Source organism: Amphibalanus amphitrite, unplaced genomic scaffold (genome assembly GCF_019059575.1).
Source record: "Amphibalanus amphitrite isolate SeventyFive unplaced genomic scaffold, NRLGWU_Aamphi_draft 000115F_arrow, whole genome shotgun sequence".
Lineage (NCBI taxonomy): Eukaryota > Metazoa > Arthropoda > Thecostraca > Balanomorpha > Balanidae > Amphibalanus > Amphibalanus amphitrite.
Genome location: NW_024881610.1, coordinates 692,914 through 708,846, shown reverse-complemented (window position 1 = coordinate 708,846; position 15,933 = coordinate 692,914). Strand labels below are relative to the sequence as shown.

Below are 15,933 nucleotides of genomic sequence, written 5' to 3'. Positions count from 1 at the left end.
CATAAATAAACGTTTTCAACAATTTTAGGCCTATAACATCGACAAAATCCAGCAATATGCACATCATTGGAAAGAGCGTAATTTCCCAAACAAAAAACCCCAGTAACATTTTTCGATGGGGCTCACCTGGGGCCCACGGGACCCAATTGAAATTTGGGGCCCAATGGGGCGGCCCCTACGATTTTCTTCAAAATTTGCACGGACACTCTCCTGGGCCCCCTCTTCAATCTGGCTGAAGAAACCTACCGGGGAATCCAAAGGAAGGGGCCCAAAGAGGGCCCCAAAGAGGCCCTTTCTAAGTATTGCCCCTAATTTCGCGACCAACCCCGGCAATATGCACATCATTGGAAAGAGCGTAATTTCCCAAACAAAAAACCCAAGTAACATTTTTCGATGGGGCCCACCTGGGGCCCACGGGACCCAATTGAAATTTGGGGCCCAATGGGGCGGCCCCTACGATTTTCTTCAAAATTTGCACAGACACTCTCCTGGGCCCCCTCTTCAATCTGGCTGAAGAAACCTACCGGGGAATCCAAAGGAAGGGGCCCAAAGAGAGCCCCAAAGAGGCCCTTTCTAAGTATTGCCCCTAATTTCGCGACCAACCCCGGCAATATGCACATCATTGGAAAGAGCGTAATTTCCCAAACAAAAAACCCAAGTAACATTTTTCGATGGGGCCCACCTGGGGCCCACGGAACCCAATTGAAATTTGGGGCCCAATGGGGCGGCCCCTACGATTTTCTTCAAAATTTGCACAGACACTCTCCTGGGCCCCCTCTTCAATCTGGCTGAAGAAACCTACCGGGGAATCCAAAGGAAGGGGCCCAAAGAGGGCCCCAAAGAGGCCCTTTCTAAGTATTGCCCCTAATTTCGCGACCAACCCCGGCAATATGCACATCATTGGAAAGAGCGTAACTTCCCAAACAAAAACCCAAGTAACATTTTTCGATGGGGCCCACCTGGGGCCCACGGGACCCAATTGAAATTTGGGGCCCAATGGGGCGGCCCCTACGATTTTCTTCAAAATTTGCACAGACACTCTCCTGGGCCCCCTCTTCAATCTGGCTGAAGAAACCTACCGGGGAATCCAAAGGAAGGGGCCCAAAGAGGGCCCCAAAGAGGCCCTTTCTAAGTATTGCCCCTAATTTCGCGACCAACCCCGGCAATATGCACATCATTGGAAAGAGCGTAATTTCCCAAACAAAAAACCCAAGTAACATTTTTCGATGGGGCCCACCTGGGGCCCACGGGACCCAATTGAAATTTGGGGACCAATATGGCGGCCCCTACGATTCTCTTCAAAATTTGCACAGACACTCTCCTGGGCCCCCTCTTCAATCTGGCTGAAGAAAACTACCGGGGAATCCAAAGGAAGGGGCCCAAAGAGGGCCCCAAAGAGGTCCTTTCTAAGTATTGCCCCTAATTTCGCGACCAACCCCGGCAATATGCACATCATTGGAAAGAGCGTAACTTCCCAAACAAAAAACCCAAGTAACATTTTTCGATGGGGCCCACCTGGGGCCCACGGGACTCAATTGAAATTTGGGGCCCAATGGGGCGGCCCCTACGATTTTCTTCAAAATTTGCACAGACACTCTCCTGGGCCCCCTCTTCAATCTGGCTGAAGAAACCTACCGGGGAATCCAAAGGAAGGGGCCCAAAGAGGGCCCCAAAGAGGCCCTTTCTAAGTATTGCCCCTAATTTCGCGACCAACCCCGGCAATATGCACATCATTGGAAAGAGCGTAACTTCCCAAACAAAAAACCCAAGTAACATTTTTCGATGGGGCCCACCTGGGGCCCACGGGACTCAATTGAAATTTGGGGCCCAATGGGGCGGCCCCTACAATTTTCTTCAAAATTTGCACAGACACTCTCCTGGGCCCCCTCTTCAATCTGGCTGAAGAAACCTACCGGGGAATCCAAAGGAAGGGGCCCAAAGAGGGCCCCAAAGAGGCCCTTTCTAAGTATTGCCCCTAATTTCGCGACCAACCCCGGCAATATGCACATCATTGGAAAGAGCGTAATTTCCCAAACAAAAAACCCAAGTAACATTTTTCGATGGGGCCCACCTGGGGCCCACGGGACCCAATTGAAATTTGGGGCCCAATGGGGCGGCCCCTACGATTTTCTTCAAAATTTGCACAGACACTCTCCTGGGCCCCCTCTTCAATCTAGCTGAAGAAACCTACCGGGGAATCCAAAGGAAGGGGCCCAAAGAGGGCCCCAAAGAGGCCCTTTCTAAGTATTGCCCCTAATTTCGCGACCAACCCCGGCAATATGCACATCATTGGAAAGAGCGTAATTTCCCAAACAAAAAACCCAAGTAACATTTTTCGATGGGGCCCACCTGGGGCCCACGGGACCCAATTGAAATTTGGGGCCCAATGGGGCGGCCCCTACGATTTTCTTCAAAATTTGCACAGACACTCTCCTGGGCCCCCTCTTCAATCTGGCTGAAGAAACCTACCGGGGAATCCAAAGGAAGGGGCCCAAAGAGGGCCCCAAAGAGGCCCTTTCTAAGTATTGCCCCTAATTTCGCGACCAACCCCGGCAATATGCACATTATTGGAAAGAGCGTAATTTCCCAAACAAAAAACCCAAGTAACATTTTTCGATGGGGCCCACCTGGGGCCCACGGGACCCAATTGAAATTTGGGGCCCAATTGGGTGGCCCCTACGATTTTCTTCAAAATTTGCACAGACACTCTCCTGGGTCCCCTCTTCAATCTGGCTGAAGAAACCTACCGGGGAATCCAAAGGAAGGGGCCCAAAGAGGGCCCCAAAGAGGCCCTTTCTAAGTATTGCCCCTAATTTCGCGACCAACCCCGGCAATATGCACATCATTGGATAGAACGTAATTTCCCAAACAAAAAACCCAAGTAACATTTTTCGATGGGGCCCACCTGGGGCCCACGGGACCCAATTGAAATTTGGGGCCCAATGGGGCGGCCCCTACGATTTTCTTCAAAATTTGCACAGACACTCTCCTGGGCCCCCTCTTCAATCTGGCTGAAGAAACCTACCGGGGAATCCAAAGGAAGGGGCCCAAAGAGGGCCCCAAAGAGGCCCTTTCTAAGTATTGCCCCTAATTTCGCGACCAACCCCGGCAATATGCACATCATTAGATAGAGCGTAATTTCCCAAACAAAAAACCCAAGTAACATTTTTCGATGGGGCCCACCTGGGGCCCACGGGACCCAATTGAAATTTGGGGCCCAATGGGGCGGCCCCTACGATTTTCTTCAAAATTTGCACAGACACTCTCCTGGGCCCCTTCTTCAATCTGGCTGAAGAAACCTACCGGGGAATCCAAAGGAAGGGGCCCAAAGAGGGCCCCAAAGAGGCCCTTTCTAAGTATTGCCCCTAATTTCGCGACCAACCCCGGCAATATGCATATCATTGGAAAGAGCGTAATTTCCCAAACAAAAAACCCAAGTAACATTTTTCGATGGGGCCCACCTGGGGCCCACGGGACCCAATTGAAATTTGGGGCCCAATGGGGCGGCCCCTACGATTTTCTTCAAAATTTGCACAGACACTCTCCTGGGCCCCCTCTTCAATCTGGCTGAAGAAACCTACCGGGGAATCCAAAGGAAGGGGCCCAAAGAGGGCCCCAAAGAGGCCCTTTCTAAGTATTGCCCCTAATTTCGCGACCAACCCCGGCAATATGCACATCATTGGATAGAGCGTAATTTCCCAAACAAAAAACCCAAGTAACATTTTTCGATGGGGCCCACCTGGGGCCCACGGGACCCAATTGAAATTTGGGGCCCAATGGGGCGGCCCCTACGATTTTCTTCAAAATTTGCACAGACACTCTCCAGACACAAAAACGAGCTCGAAAAATGTTACTTGGGTTTTTTGTTTGGGAAATTACGCTCTTTCCAATTATGTGCATATTGCCGGGGTTGGTCGCGAAATTAGGGGCAATACTTAGAAAGGGCCTCTTTGGGGCCCTCTTTGGGCCCCTTCCTTTGGATTCCCCGGTAGGTTTCTTCAGCCAGATTGAAGAGGGGGCCCAGGAGAGTGTCTGTGCAAATTTTGAAGAAAATCGTAGGGGCCGCCCCATTGGGCCCCAAATTTCAATTGGGTCCCGTGGGCCCCAGGTGGGCCCCATCGAAAAAATGTTACTTGGGTTTTTGTTTGGGAAATTACGTTCTATCCAATGATGTGCATATTGCCGGGGTTGGTCGCGAAATTAGGGGCAATACTTAGAAAGGGCCTCTTTGGGGCCCTCTTTGGGCCCCTTCCTTTGGATTCCCCGGTAGGTTTCTTCAGCCAGATTGAAGAGGGGGCCCAGGAGAGTGTCTGTGCAAATTTTGAAGAAAATCGTAGGGGCCGCCCCATTGGGCCCCAAATTTCAATTGGGTCCCGTGGGCCCCAGGTGGGCCCCATCGAAAAATGTTACTTGGGTTTTTTGTTTGGGAAATTACGCTCTTTCCAATGATGTGCATATTGCCGGGGTTGGTCGCGAAATTAGGGGCAATACTTAGAAAGGGCCTCTTTGAGGCCCTCTTTGGGCCCCTTCCTTTGGATTCCCCGGCAGGTTTCTTCAGCCAGATTGAAGAGGGGGCCCAGGAGAGTGTCTGTGCAAATTTTGAAGAAAATCGTAGGGGCCGCCCCATTGGGCCCCAAATTTCAATTGGGTCCCGTGGGCCCCAGGTGGGCCCCATCGAAAAATGTTACTTGGGTTTTTTGTTTGGGAAATTACGCTCTTTCCAATGATGTGCATATTGCTGGGGTTGGTCGCGAAATTAGGGGCAATACTTAGAAGCCCCATTGGGCCCCAAATTTCAATTGGGTCCCGTGGGCCCCAGGTGGGCCCCATCGAAAAATGTTACTTGGGTTTTTTGTTTGGGAAATTACGCTCTATCCAATGATGTGCATATTGCCGGGGTTGGTCGCGAAATTAGGGGCAATACTTAGAAAGGGCCTCTTTGGGGCCCTCTTTGGGCCCCTTCCTTTGGATTCCCCGGTAGGTTTCTTCAGCCAGATTGAAAAGGGGGCCCAGGAGAGTGTCTGTGCAAATTTTGAAGAAAATCGTAGGGGCCGCCCCATTGGGCCCCAAATTTCAATTGGGTCCCGTGGGCCCCAGGTAGGCCCCATCGAAAAATGTTACTTGGGTTTTTTGTTTGGGAAATTACGCTCTTTCCAATGATGTGCATATTGCCGGGGTTGGTCGCGAAATTAGGGGCAATACTTAGAAAGGGCCTTTTTGAGGCCCTCTTTGGGCCCCTTCCTTTGGATTCCCCGGTAGGTTTCTTCAGCCAGATTGAAGAGGGGGCCCAGGAGAGTGTCTGTGCAAATTTTGAAGAGAATCGTAGGGGCCGCCCCATTGGGCCCCAAATTTCAATTGGGTCCCGTGGGCCCCAGGTGGGCCCCATCGAAAAATGTTACTTGGGTTTTTTGTTTGGGAAATTACGCTCTTTCCAATGATGTGCATATTGCCGGGGTTGGTCGCGAAATTAGGGGCAATACTTAGAAAGGGCCTCTTTGGGGCCCTCTTTGGGCCCCTTCCTTTGGATTCCCCGGTAGGTTTCTTCAGCCAGATTGAAGAGGGGGCCAGGAGAGTGTCTGTGCAAATTTTGAAGAAAATCGTAGGGGCCGCCCCATTGGGCCCCAAATTTCAATTAGGTCCTGTGGGCCCCAGGTGGGCCCCATCGAAAAATGTTACTTGGGTTTTTTGTTTGGGAAATTACGCTCTTTCCAATGATGTGCATATTGCCGGGGTTGGTCGCGAAATTAGGGGCAATACTTAGAAAGGGCCTCTTTGGGGCCCTCTTTGGGCCCCTTCCTTTGGATTCCCCGGTTGGTTTCTTCAGCCAGATTGAAGAGGGGGCCCAGGAGAGTGTCTGTGCAAATTTTGAAGAGAATCGTAGGGGCCGCCCCATTGGGCCCCAAATTTCAATTGGGTCCCGTGGGCCCCAGGTGGGCCCCATCGAAAAATGTTACTTGGGTTTTTTGTTTGGGAAATTACGCTCTATCTAATGATGTGCATATTGCCGGGGTTGGTCGCGAAATTAGGGGCAATACTTAGAAAGGGCCTCTTTGGGGCCCTCTTTGGGCCCCTTCCTTTGGATTCCCCGGTAGGTTTCTTCAGCCAGATTGAAGAGGGGGCCCAGGAGAGTGTCTGTGCAAATTTTGAAGAAAATCGTAGGGGCCGCCCCATTGGGCCCCAAATTTCAATTGGGTCCCGTGGGCCCCAGGTGGGCCCCATCGAAAAATGTTACTTGGGTTTTTTGTTTGGGAAATTACGCTCTTTCCAATGATGTGCATATTGCCGGGGTTGGTCGCGAAATTAGGGGCAATACTTAGAAAGGGCCTCTTTGGGGCCCTCTTTCGGCCCCTTCCTTTGGATTCCCCGGTAGGTTTCTTCAGCCAGATTGAAGAGGGGACCCAGGAGAGTGTCTGTGCAAATTTTGAAGAAAATCGTAGGGGCCGCCCCATTGGGCCCCAAATTTCAATTGAGTCCCGTGGGCCCCAGGTGGGCCCCATCGAAAAATGTTACTTGGGTTTTTTGTTTGGGCAATTATGCTCTTTCCAATGATGTGCATATTGCCGGGGTTGGTCGCGAAATTAGGGGCAATACTTAGAAAGGGCCTCTTTGGGGCCCTATTTGGGCCCCTTCCTTTGGATTCCCCGGTAGGTTTCTTCAGCCAGATTGAAGAGGGGGCCCAGGAGAGTGTCTGTGCAAATTTTGAAGAAAATCGTAGGGGCCGCCCCATTGGGCCCCAAATTTCAATTGGGTCCCGTGGGCCCCAGGTGGGCCCCATCGAAAAATGTTACTTGGGTTTTTTGTTTGGGAAATTACGCTCTTTCCAATGATGTGCATATTGCCGGGGTTGGTCGCGAAATTAGGGGCAATACTTAGAAAGGGCCTCTTTGGGGCTCTCTTTGGGCCCCTTCCTTTGGATTCCCCGGTAGGTTTCTTCAGCCAGATTGAAGAGGGGGCCCAGGAGAGTGTCTGTGCAAATTTTGAAGAAAATCGTAGGGGCCGCCCCATTGGGCCCCAAATTTCAATTGGGTCCCGTGGGCCCCAGGTGGGCCCCATCGAAAAATGTTACTTGGGTTTTTTGTTTGGGAAATTACGCTCTTTCCAATAATGTGCATATTGCCGGGGTTGGTCGCGAAATTAGGGGCAATACTTAGAAAGGGCCTCTTTGGGGCCCTCTTTGGGCCCCTTCCTTTGGATTCCCCGGTAGGTTTCTTCAGCCAGATTGAAGAGGGGGCCCAGGAGAGTGTCTGTGCAAATTTTGAAGAAAATCGTAGGGGCCGCCCCATTGGGCCCCAAATTTCAATTGGGTCCCGTGGGCCCCAGGTGGGCCCCATCGAAAAATGTTACTGGGGTTTTTTGTTTGGGAAATCACGCTCTTTCCAATGATGTGCATATTGCTGGATTTTGTCGATGTTATAGGCCTAAAATTGTTGAAAACGTTTATTTATGCCCCGAGGGCATACTCCCGGGCCCATATATTTGAAGCTGTTTTGTTCGGTTCAGGGGGCGCTAGCCCCCTAAATTTGGTACCGTTGCACGTAAAATTTTGTCTTCTTTCGAATGACGTGCATTTTTAGCTGTTTTGACGGCTAGAAGTAGGGTTTTCAAAGTTCGTCGATTGTGCCCTGAGGGCATACTGTTTTTTTGGATTTGTGGCCCCCCTGATGGATTCCCCGCATTTTGGCACTAGGATTTTCGATAGAGGACACCATTCTGCACCTCTCCACCAAAATTCAGCGAAATCGTAGGGGCCGTCGATCCCTGCTGAATCCCTGCTGAACCCCTGCTGAATCCCTGCTAACTTCCGTTACATGAAATATTGGACGGTAAACTTTAATCCGCGCCACTTTCGCCTCCTGCAGCACCAAATTTCGTGCTGCAGGAAAACGAAGCATGCTTCAGTAGGTGACGTCACACAGGCGGTGACGCAGTGGTGTGGGCGGGACTAACAGGCGACGAAGCCCTCACTGCGCATGCGTGCTGCAGCATATTTCATTTTTGCTGCGCAGCCGAACAGCCCTATGGTTGTAATTCTCGTCTACACGCAACGCTGTATCTGTTATATCCAAGTTATATCAGTGAATATAATGTTTTATATGTTGACTGAGGGTTGAAGTCTGTTCGAAGATATTTTCGCGTAGAACTGCGACTGATTTGCATTGATAGTCGAGAGATTTTCAAGGTAAAAGCGCAGATGTTTGTCTATTCATTTCCCCCAAGCTGCAAAACGTGGCAGGTTTCGACGAGATCTCGGGTGCGCACGGGTCTCCGCTAGCCTTACTCAATCGTGCAAGGCACAGCCCAGTCGTGTAATGACGAATCAGGGTATGCATGCCTGGAGAGCCCTCATGCAAATCTTGCTAATGAATTATGAAAAAACATGAAATAGGTATGCCGACGGCCATTTACGCAACTACCACTCACTTTTAGAGTGCCAAGCTCTGTTCATTGGGATCAAATGTGCTAGTATTTCAAATCAATAGTCTGGTCACCAATCCTGATGTTTTCAATGGGGTTGGCAAATTGCATATATGGGAGACAGGTGGAACCTGAGCAGGATGGTGGACCTCAGTTGTCGGACCCCTCCTAAATGAAATGCTTGACCCTGATTAAACTTCAAGGTTTTTGGGTCATAACTCTTATGTGGATTGGGATATTTTGCTGAAGTTCCAACCAAATTGCATTTCAATGCAAGACTACATATGTGCCAAGTTTCTTGTTTATAACATAATTGGAACATGAGATATAAGTGAAAAACAGCGTGATCAAAGTAACCCCAGGTGGCAGGCGCTAGGTGGGGTTACTAATTACTCTCAAAAGTGTTCATTTTTCCATGAAACTTACACATGGAATTCCTCAGTACTCCTAATAGCTAACTTCAAAGTTGCATAGAATTATATTCCTTCTTTATCTCCTATAAAAAAGGGTGCCTAATTTATCACAAACAGTGTAATGCATGCTGTTGCCACTCCTGAATAAACATGGGTTCTAAAAGATTGATCCCTTTCATGCGGACTAATTTTCCAAAAACTGCTTTGGTTAGCACAAGATGGTGATATAATCCTTGAGAAATCATGGCAGACTGATTTGAAGGCTGTTCGAATAAGAATAAAGGCAGTAAGTGCTTTTTTTTAAATGTGGCTGCAAAAAAAATTTTGGTCATTGATGGGGGGGGGGGGCAAAAAGCACTAAGCAGTGTTAGTTTCAGCAATATAATTCCCTTTAAACAATAAATCTGGTTTTGGTAGTTATGTTAACAAATTTGTCCAGCATCTGGGAATGCATGTCATGAGGTTGAGAAAGCTTACATTACTGCTTACCTCTGAAATAATGGTCAGAAATTAGGTCAATTTTGTTCCATGGGGGCAGCCATCTCAAATCAAAGCTACCCTGGCCTGTCAAGTTACCCCCGGTTTTAAAGTACCTAAGTTAAAGTTAAGTTTTAAGGTATTTGTTCAGAAAAGGTCTTTCTTCAGAAAAGGTCTTTCAGATCTTTAATTCAAGCCATGAACACTAGGTATGTTGTAATCCCAGGCGTAGTCACTGATGGTATGTGTGTGCATACAATATAGCCATCCCTTTGTCCTTGTAAGTCATGGAACCATGTGCTGTGTTGTGTGTTACAGTGGCCCATCGGGTCTGCTAACAATCTGAAGGCATGTCTCGAGGAAATGTTGACTGCAAAGTCTACGTGGGGGATCTTGGTAAGCATTTTAATCTAACCAATTGAAAGTCAACATGTGAAACATTTAGAATTGAATGTTGTTGGCTATTAATCTCATATAGTCAACCTGTTTGATACAATTGGTCCTTTTGAATGCATGAAATAACAATGAGCTGGTTATCATGTGCTGTCATTTCCCTTGTTAATTTCAGTCAGCTTATCTGCTATGTACAATACATGCAACTACAAATTCTATCTTTCACTTCATTATCATTAGGATCATAGGATCATAGGATCATTATTGATATCGCGTTTGTAAACTCGTCCATTTTCAGGAAGTAACGCCTCACAGACGGAGCTGGAGGATGCCTTCTCCTACTACGGACCGCTGACCAACGTCTGGGTCGCCCGCAACCCGCCGGGCTTCGCTTTCGTCGAGTTTGAGGACCCACGCGATGCCCGGGACGCCGTCAGAGGTCTGGACGGACGGTAAGTTGAAGACCGCATGCGTCTTCAGACACAAGACAAGTGGACAATTGTATAGATATGTACCATTATAGTTATACTAGGTCCAGCAGCCATCCTATGAGTTTTGCTAACTGACTACGGCCACTGCTGCTGTCCCGTTTGTGCTCTGTCTGACGGCTGCAGTTTATCTGTGCTCTGTCTGACGGTCGCTGTCCGTTTGCGCTCTGTCTGACTGTCTACAAATGTCCGTTTGTGCTGTCTGACGCTCGTGCTGCCGCCATTCCAGCACCGTCTGCAACCGCCGCGTCACCGTCGAGATGTCCACGGGCCGATCACGCGGCCGCGGCGGCGGCGGCGGCTTCAACCGCTGGAGCAGCGGTGGGTACAACCCTAACGACCGCTGCTACGAGTGCGGCGGCCGCGGCCACTACGCCTATGACTGTCCCGACAAGAGGAACCACTTTACCGGCGCCGGCGGCCGCAAGAGGTGAGCCGGCGGCCGGGCGGGTCGGCGGGGGTGGGGCGGGCCCCAGCGGGAGGGCGGAGAAGACACGCGTCCGCTCGTGGCCGCTGGTGTCGTGCCCGTGGTTAATGGGTGGTCGATGGCCTGCTGACGCGCTGTTCTGACGTTTCGTAGGGGATGATTGTCGCCCGCACAGTCAGCTTGACCGTCACAGCTTGACCGTCCGAGCCGTGTGATCGGCGGCGCTGCCTGCAGAGCGCGCGCAGTGCGCACCCATCCCCACCCAGTCAGCCGCGTGTCACCGCTCCCAGTCAGCCGCGTGTCACCGCTCCCAGTGCCGCCCAGCTCGGTGGTGAGACGCCGTCACAGGGCACACAGAGATGCACTAGCGCGTGCCACAGTGGACAGAGACTCAGTGTCGGACCGGACGCTGGTCAAATCTGCTACAGGCAGACCGAAAATTACCTGTGTGAAAGAGGAAACGTGCTATGGAGAGGCCGTAGTATCGCAAAACTCGATTCAGCTGTTATTTTGCTGGTAGAACTGTTAACAGTTGAAATGTCGGACGGCTACAATTGAATGATTCTGGTATTCAGGTTATGTGGTCTTACTTCTTAGGTAAGGCTGGTGGAGACTTCCATTTCGCGTCTTGCTAGACGCGTCTAGCTTGGAAGTCTCCTTCCAACAGTTAGGCGCCAAGTTAGACGCCAACTTGGACGCCTGCTCAGCCAGACGCCAGTTGGACGCCAGTGGAAGTCTCCACCTTGTCTCCACCTTTTACCTCAGCACCATTTTGAGTGGCGCTGTTTAAGTTCCATCACAAAAATTATCATTGTAAAAAGCTTGCTTGACACTTTTCTTTTCTTTCGCTGGAGGCATCATATAAACTTATCAGATCGCTTTATCACATCCAAAATTCGGTGTCTTGGATAATCGAGTAAGCTGCTGGAGGAAGAAAGTACAATTTAATGATGCAACCTTTGATAAACACTTTCAAAGGATTGAATACAGTAGCGCTACACCATTCTCTGCTATGGGCAGAAATTCAGTCAAACAGGGACAACCTTAAACCGACTGAAATTCGGGATAGACACATTTGACTTGCGACGAAATAAAATGTAAAAGGTTATGTACATATCAGCTTACTGAGTCTGATTTCGGCACCTTTTCGGTTCGATCCGTTTGCTGAATCCCTAACCCAAACATTGTAGTGCCCTCGGAATTCCAATGTTTACGCTCTCCTGATAATTCACTTGGCTGGTTTCCTGTATTCGGCGGATGTTTCCCTCGAACTAGTTACCTCGTATGAATGCTTGCAACCCATGCCAATATCACACAAGTCACTACGTTGCGGTGTAGCGTATCCTCTTCACGAATCGGAATTCGTAATTTTGTGAACATGCCCATCTGAATGCCTTACCCTGAAGTACCCTGGTGTGTCGCGAATCGAGATGCGGCTTGCTTTTGAAGAAATGTATTATTTTAAGCAACCACGTGAAGAGTGTCGCTTGAAGTGTGTGTGTCGACGCAGGTCACGGAGGTATCCTTACACATTGCTATACCGTCGTATTGTCTTACCCATTTCAGCTTCCTACTAGTCCTCTGTTGCCTCTGTTCAGTTACCTCTCCCGAGGGTAGTCACTTGCGGACATTTATCTACATTTTCCAACCAATCCTGCGTTCTTCGCCACTGAGTAACTGCCCGTCCGCCCTCTCCCAGCCCGCCCCGCCCCGCTCGCGGCGGCTGACACCTGCCTGCCCCCGGGGCTGTTTCAGGTCCCGCAGCCGCGACCGCGACCGTGACCGTCGCTCCCGCTCGCGCTCTCGTGACCGGCGCGGACGTACCCGCTCCTACACGCGCAGCAAGTAGGTGGCGCTGGCGTCGACGTGTGCTCGGACGTGTATTTCACTTTCATATACGGCATATACGGATGGGACTATCTAGCTTGTTATTGTTTGTGTACGAAGTGGGCTTGTATAAAACTAAAAACTTTGTCACCCGTTCAAAGCATTAATCCGTGCCGTGTTTCATTAAAGCATTTACGTAAGGCTGGCCATTTCGCACAGACCCGCATTTTGTGATTGCCTGCGCTCGTTCCGCTGACGGCCTTAGTGCTGAATGCGTGATGCATTACTCCCTGTTCGGTCTCGACGTCATCTGACTTGGGCCTCGTGTTTTATTTTTCAGGTCGCGCTCTCGCTCCCGCTCCCGCTCGCCGAGGACCAACGGCCGGGACTGAGAGGCCGTCCCGCCGGGACTGAGGTCCGCCCCGGCCGGCCAGCGGGCCGCATCATACACTCACGGACGAGCCGCGCGTCAGGTCAGCGCCCGGCGCCGCCGCCACTCAGTCTCTGTCCTGCTTACTCCATCATCACCGCCCTCTCCTCTCTCCTCTCTCTCGGCTAGAGTTGCTAGTAGCTGTAGATGTAGACAGCGCTGACACGGTGGGTGTGTGCTCACACGGCGCCCGGAGTTCGGCGCGCCTGGTCGGAGCGAGCTGGGAGAGACGTCAGCTCCGGGTGCCGCTACCTGAACGAGTCACCGCCCGCGGGGTCGGAGGACGGGTCTGTGCAGATCTGTCCCTGCCACAGGACGTGGAGAACCTCGCAACCGTGAGACGCGCCATGGATTATTTTTGGTGTCAATAAACAGTTGACAGGTTGATTGGATTTGGTAGTGGGATGTGGGTAGAAACGATGTGCTGTGATGATGCGCTGATTAGCAGTTGTGATGGAGTCAGATGAGAGAGCAGAGAAGTTCATTGGGCGGTGTGCGAAGGCACTTACGGCCGTTTATTGCTTAAAATGGCACTGCAAACACATGACTAGGCATTGCACGTTTGTCCCTCCTCGCACATGACAACAATAACAAGTGACGAATGCGGCGCGCGGCGGACGGACAATGCGCCACTCGATGAGACTCACGCGATAAATACACTCCGGCTGGCACTCGCCACCTCACAGTCACCATTACGTGCGCACGCATACAGTCGACACTCGCGCCTCCCGCGAGGGACGGGCACACTGATAGCCGGGCCGACTATCGATCCGGCGGCCGCCCCAGTCACAACTTGACCTCTGCCAGCGGCGGGGACTCGCTGCCGGCCGTCTCACTCGGCGCGGCGGTGTCCCCCTCCTCGCCTTCCTCAGGGAGGTAGTCGCGCCAGCTGCGGAACAGGTAGCGCGTGAACTTCTTCAGCTGACGAAACTTGCAGTAGGTGGCGCCCTCGGCCGACTCAGTCTGCGCCGTCTGAATCAGAAAGCCCTGCTCGCGAAATTTCTTCTCCAGCTGGCGGTGCTGCTCCAGCGGCCCGGCCCGCTTCCGTTTGCGGTCGGGACTGGGCGCTGCCCGCTCGCTGCTCGTACTCGCCACACTCTGTTCACCCAGCGCCGTCGGCGGCGTGCGCTCGTTCTGGAAGAAGCGGAACTGGCCGTCGCTGTTGAGCGAGAGCTTCTTTTTCTCCTGGAGACTGGGGTTCGCTCCGCCCTTGAACTTGAACTTACATATGCTGACATCTGAGGTGGAGCCGAACCCCCCGGCGCCGGCTGACGCGGAGTCCCCCGACAGCACGTGAGCCGGGGAGCGTTTCTTGCGCCGCGATCCTCCGTCGGCCGCCCCGCCGGCGTCTGTGGGGCTGTCGGGCGCGTCACCTGCCCAGGTGGCGGCGTCTCCCTTCGCCCGCTGCCGCCAGTGATGCTCCAGCATCAGCGGGTGTACCATGACGCCGGCCTCGGGCCAGAACACGTAGTCACTGCCCCAGGCGGCCTCGGACGGCGAGTCGGGCGGCGACTCGTCGGCCGACGGCTCCGACTTCACCGACGGCCCGTCGCTGAGGCTCAGGTCGCGGATGCAGAGGTTGAGCGGCTCCTCCTGTTCGCCGGAATCGCTGTGCGCGCCGGCGCCGGCCAGCAGCCGCTGGTACATGGGCAGGTACTCGTGCAGGCGACTATAGAACTCCTCGGCTCCGTCTCCCGGCTCCGGTTTGGCGCTGAGGAGTGTTTGTAGCATCGACATTGGCGGCGTATCGGGGGTCTCTGGGGAGCTGGGCGACCGCTCGCTGCCGCCGCCGTCCACCATGTGACAGATGTCGGCCTTGCGGGGCTTCCTGCTGCGGTGGCGGCCCTCCAGCGGACTCTCCAGGCCGCCCTGAAGCCGGCTGAGCGCCGCAGCGGCAGCGGCGGCCGCCTCAGCGCCCCCTGCCGGCGGCTCACAGCCCGCCGCCGCCGCCGCCGCCAGCGCCGCCGACGGGCCCGGGATGGCCTTCACCAGGTGTGCCGATACCGACGTCGGGAAGAGACTGCCGCCGTCGTAGGAGGATTTCTCTACCAGGATCTTCTCCTGGCCCTTGTTCATGCTGCCGTGCACCTCCTGGATGAAGCCGGGGATGGCTCGTGAGCCTCGTCCTCTCCCCCGGCCGCGGCCGCGTGTCCTCGTGCCTCGGTTTGGCGCCGGCCGCGGTAGGATCTGCCGGTACTTTGAGTTGGCCGCGATCACCGAGGCCACCTTGCTGAGTGTCTCTGGCCGGACAGTGCTGGTGCCGTGCCGCCGGCCGGCCTGGCAGGCGGCGCTGAGCACGTCCGGTGTGAGGTGCGGCAGGGCGGCGGTGGCGGCCGGCCGCTCCGGCGGCGGCTGCGGCGGGCTGGCCTCGCGCGCCGCCTGCGCCGTCACCTCCTGGGCCAGCAGCGAGGCGGCCTCCTGGTTCATGCGCTGCACGTAGTGGTCCAGGTACTCGGGCGGCAGCGCCTGGTGATGGAACTTGAGCTGGCGGCGGCCGCGCGCGCCGCCGGCAGCGGCCGTCGGGCCCCGGCCTCGACCCCTGCGGAAGGAGAGAGAAGAGCGTCAGAGTCGGGACAACAGAAACAGCGAGTCTGCGCACACGCGGCAGTGGCTTATACAAACAGTGCGATCGTACCATGCAATGAACAGGCAGCCCCTCCCAGCCCGTAGATGGATAATACAGTTCAGCGCTTACACCACGGCATCTGTTATCTCGCTGTTTTGTTTTCCGCACCTGTCTGTCTGTCTTATCTAAGCATGTGGTCCGCCAGAACAATAACCACGTGATGATCTGCCTCAGTCATCAGATCTGTCTGCTCTGCGGTTAGTCCGCGCCCTGCACTGGTCACATGACGTCTGCGAGGGTCTGATTACGTCACCCGTTCATAATGACGTCACCGGTTCCGGGCGGTCGGCGTTAATGGCACATATATCTGTCACCTGCCGGCCTGCTCATAGGATACCGCGCCGTTTTAGCCTGTCGTCAGTTCAGTCTGGTATGGCCGGCCAAGTCAGATCAGAAGGACCAGATGTTGATCGGGGTTAGTGTTTGCTGTGCGGCCG

The 15,933-nt window shown here is 53.0% G+C and overlaps 2 protein-coding genes across 9 annotated transcripts in view; one reads left to right on the top strand and one right to left on the bottom strand.

Annotated features, from left to right (window-relative positions):
* LOC122381168 (serine/arginine-rich splicing factor 7-like) overlaps positions 1 to 13,255 on the top strand; it is an 86,712-nt gene extending 73,457 nt beyond the window's left edge. The window contains exons 1-6 of one of the 8 annotated variants that reach the window (XM_043365031.1): positions 7,871 to 7,898; positions 9,624 to 9,701; positions 9,997 to 10,150; positions 10,416 to 10,616; positions 12,369 to 12,458; positions 12,781 to 13,255. In XM_043365031.1, the coding sequence (XP_043220966.1) occupies positions 9,656 to 9,701; positions 9,997 to 10,150; positions 10,416 to 10,616; positions 12,369 to 12,458; positions 12,781 to 12,832 (543 nt within the window). In that variant the 5' untranslated portion in view covers positions 7,871 to 7,898; positions 9,624 to 9,655 and the 3' untranslated portion in view covers positions 12,833 to 13,255. Of the gene's footprint in view, positions 1 to 7,870; positions 8,180 to 8,231; positions 8,252 to 9,623; positions 9,702 to 9,996; positions 10,151 to 10,415; positions 10,617 to 12,368; positions 12,459 to 12,780 lie in introns of those variants that run through there. The other 7 variants (XM_043365028.1, XM_043365026.1, XM_043365027.1 and 4 more) reach the window with 7 other exon arrangements.
* Positions 13,256 to 13,355: 100 nt separating this feature from the next.
* The window catches only part of LOC122381166, a 47,168-nt gene continuing 44,590 nt past the window's right edge, over positions 13,356 to 15,933 (bottom strand). The window contains exon 4 of the mRNA XM_043365023.1: positions 13,356 to 15,409. Within this exon, the coding sequence (XP_043220958.1) occupies positions 13,657 to 15,409 (1,753 nt within the window). The 3' untranslated portion in view covers positions 13,356 to 13,656. The remainder of the gene's footprint in view (positions 15,410 to 15,933) is intronic.